Source organism: Hylobates moloch, unplaced genomic scaffold (genome assembly GCF_009828535.3).
Source record: "Hylobates moloch isolate HMO894 unplaced genomic scaffold, HMol_V3 SCAFFOLD_4, whole genome shotgun sequence".
NCBI lineage: Eukaryota > Metazoa > Chordata > Mammalia > Primates > Hylobatidae > Hylobates > Hylobates moloch.
Genome location: NW_026652279.1, coordinates 93,126,401 through 93,129,726, shown reverse-complemented (window position 1 = coordinate 93,129,726; position 3,326 = coordinate 93,126,401). Strand labels below are relative to the sequence as shown.

General features: G+C 60.6%; 1 protein-coding gene across 1 annotated transcript; it reads left to right on the top strand.

The window, feature by feature from the left end:
- The first annotated feature begins 421 nt into the window (after positions 1–421).
- Positions 422–2,710, top strand: GSX1 (GS homeobox 1). The gene is made up of 2 exons (XM_032149167.2): positions 422–1,041; positions 1,506–2,710. Exons 1-2 carry the CDS (start codon positions 630–632, stop codon positions 1,886–1,888), a joined length of 795 nt encoding a protein of 264 aa, XP_032005058.1. The 5' UTR covers positions 422–629; the 3' UTR covers positions 1,889–2,710.
- Positions 2,711–3,326: the final 616 nt, after the last annotated feature.

Sequence of the window (3,326 nt, the reverse complement as noted above, 5' to 3'; positions counted from 1 at the left end):
AAGAAGGGGACCAAGACCAAGTGGACAGAGGATATGAGGTGTGCGCCCATGGGGATCTGTAGAAAAGAGGCCGCGGGGGTGCAAAATCAATAAGGTGAAAGGGCTGATCGCCAATGCAAAGCCAAAGGGGAGTAAGAAATAAAGAGAAAGGAAAGAATATTAAATCGCGGGAGAATGAGAATATAAACCCGCAAAAGGGAGAGGAGGGGGCGAGGGCGCCTGTTACGGCGTGGGTGGGGTTGACAAGAATAGAGTACATTATGCAGTTCATTTAGTTAACAAGTGAAATAATGAGGAAGCGTGCAGAGTGAATGCCAAGAGAAAAGGCACAAAAACCCTATTGAGAGGCCCCGGCCGCTCCTGGCGTAGTCCATCACATGGCAATAGTCCTATTTAAGCCGCGCCGCCGGCGCCTTTCAGCACCACTAGCGCTGGCCAGCACCCCGCGCTCTTTGGGCGGCGCCCACGGCAGCAGAGGCTACTGTTTCAGCCTAGGTCTCAGCCGCGCGTTCAGCCTCCTGGGCAGAGGCAGCTGCGGTATACCGCGGCCAGGGAAAGCGCGTGGAGAGCCGAAAGGTGCTGTGGGCGCAGAGGGCGGGCTGGCTGCGGGGCGGCCGCGCGCCAGGGCCATGCCGCGCTCCTTCCTGGTGGACTCGCTAGTGCTGCGCGAGGCGAGCGAGAAGAAGGCGCCCGAGGGCAGCCCGCCGCCGCTCTTCCCCTACGCTGTGCCCCCGCCGCACGCGCTGCACGGTCTCTCGCCTGGCGCCTGCCACGCGCGCAAGGCTGGACTGCTGTGCGTGTGCCCCCTCTGCGTCACCGCCTCGCAGCTGCACGGGCCCCCCGGGCCGCCCGCGCTGCCTCTGCTCAAGGCTTCCTTCCCACCCTTCGGCTCGCAGTACTGCCACGCGCCCCTGGGCCGCCAGCACTCCGCTGTATCGCCCGGGGTCGCTCACGGCCCGGCCGCCGCTGCCGCTGCCGCCGCGCTCTACCAGACCTCCTACCCGCTGCCTGACCCCAGGCAGTTCCACTGCATCTCTGTGGGTAAGCAGGGCGGCCGCGCAGAGGGACAGGGCAGAGGTGATCTGAAGCAGGATGGAGAGCCAGAGATGGAGGAAGAGGGACCCCAGGCTTTCTGGGGGCGGTGAGGGTCATGTCGGGGACTAAGGGGAGCGCTTGGGGTGGATTGCGGATAGAGGGCCAGGACACAACTCCAGGAGGCGGATGAGGGCAGACGTCCAGGTCCTGAACTGGGGTCGGGGGTAAGTGAGGGCTGGGATCCAGGGCTCTCCATGAAGGGGAAGGGGTTCCAGGGCTGCATGACTCCGGGAGAATCAGGATCTCGGAGCTGGACAAGGAGGCGCTCACTGTAGCTCTGCTGCGGATTGTGTTGGGGCGAAGAGATGGGTAAGAGGTCAAAGTCGTAGGATTCTGGCAGCCGCCTACCAAGGGATTGGGTCCAGAGCACAGACGTCTGATCGCTTCCTTCTCTGCTCTACCACCTCCAGACAGCAGCTCTAACCAGCTGCCCAGCAGCAAGAGGATGCGCACGGCTTTCACCAGCACGCAGCTGCTAGAGCTGGAGCGCGAGTTCGCCTCTAATATGTACCTGTCCCGCCTACGTCGCATCGAGATCGCGACCTACCTGAATCTGTCCGAGAAGCAGGTGAAGATCTGGTTTCAGAACCGCCGAGTGAAGCACAAGAAGGAGGGCAAGAGCAGCAACCATCGTGGCGGCGGCGGCGGGGGTGCCGGTGGTGGCGGGAGCGCACCGCAAGGTTGCAAGTGCGCATCGCTCTCCTCAGCCAAGTGCTCCGAGGATGACGACGAATTGCCCATGTCTCCGTCCTCCTCAGGGAAGGACGACCGGGATCTTACGGTCACTCCCTAGGCGCGTGTCTCCCTAGGTCGCCCACCCCAAGACCTCCCTGCGCCTCGGAGACTAGTCCTGGGACTCAGCGCTGATTCCCAGGCACCCGCAGCCAAACCACTGCCCGGCATGGATTTGGCACGGCTTTGCAGAGGTCCCGGGCCTGGGCAGGGCTGAGAGCTTGGCAGAGACTGGACCATGGCGTCCCCGCCCCAAAGCTCGCTCGCGTCCAAAGCCAACTCCAGGCTGTGAACACTGTAAGCGCTCGAGTCCTCCTGGGCAGTGCAGCACCGCGGCCCCCGCCTGCAAGCCTGCTTGGCGCAGCGCCTTACTGGCAGCCGGCGCCTCCTAGCCCGCCCTCTCTGGGCTAGTTTGGGCTTCCTCGCTTACTCTACTCTCCTCCGCTCTCGGTTAAGGTCGGCGGCCTTGGATGCTCGTTCGCTTCTCTTTTTAAAATGTCTTTTTGTCCCTCCCCACCTCTTTCCTGTGATCATTTATTCACTCGGCCCCCGCCCGCCAACACTCACATTTATGAACACCCCTCCTTTTTTTTTCCTTTTCCTTTTCCCTTCCCCTCCTCAGGGAGCCTCCTCCTTCAGTCAGTCCATTTGTCCCTTGATCTGGCCTTGCTGTCCTCAGTCCCCACGGCTCCTCTCACAGATGATAAATTTCGCCCTTAGTATCCATATTGGGGAAACCGATTCGCTCTGTTTCCAACACGCTCTTCCTTCCTCTAAACATAGGACCCCGCTCTGCGCCGCTAGCGACCCCACTATTCCCCCTCCAGACTCTGGCCCGCCCCAGCCTAGCTGTGTAATTGTACGGCCTCTGCAATGCCAGAAGATATTTATTTATTTATTTATGTACAAAATTTTAAATAAACTTTTTTTTTTCTTAGAAATGCCCGTGGCTCTGAGCCCAGAGGCCTTCGCTCTGGAGTAGACAGGCGCCAACCTGGATTGGGCCTCCCTGTTGGGAAGGGCTGGGGATCCATTTGCAGGGTCCGAGCCGGCTCCTCTCCTTACAGCTCAGCCAGTGCCTCTCGGAACCCTCAGCTCCGCTGAGAGCCCGCCTTCCATGCCGGCCAGGTGCGCGCTAACGATTGTCCCGCTCCGGCGTGGCGCACAAGGGTCGCGGAGCTCAGAGAGCTAAGCCGGAAGGGAAGGAGGGCGCTCTCCCTGGACTGCACCATGGGTCCCAACCCCTGCAGCGCTTCCTTCTCACCTGGGATCCAGCCCCACCTCCATCCCTCACCATTTCGCTGTCCTGGCCAACAGCCGGGAGGGCAGAAACCACTCCCTCCATAGGCACAAGAAATCCGTCCTTCGCTGCGCTTGGATTGATAACGATTTCATTAGGGACAAATTTCCATTCTGCGGGATGGTGGAGACTTCTCTCAGAGGGTCCTCCTTTGTTTTAAGGCAAATTCCGTTAGCCGAGTCCCTGGTCGCGGAACATT

Excerpts from the sequence above, each read along its gene's own strand:
- GSX1 (XM_032149167.2), top strand. The coding sequence starts at position 630 with ATGCCGCGCTCCTTCCTGGTGGACTCGCTAGTGCTGCGCGAGGCGAGC. Across the intron at positions 1,042-1,505 it reads GTTCCACTGCATCTCTGTGG|ACAGCAGCTCTAACCAGCTG; the intron begins GTAAGCAGGGCG and ends TACCACCTCCAG.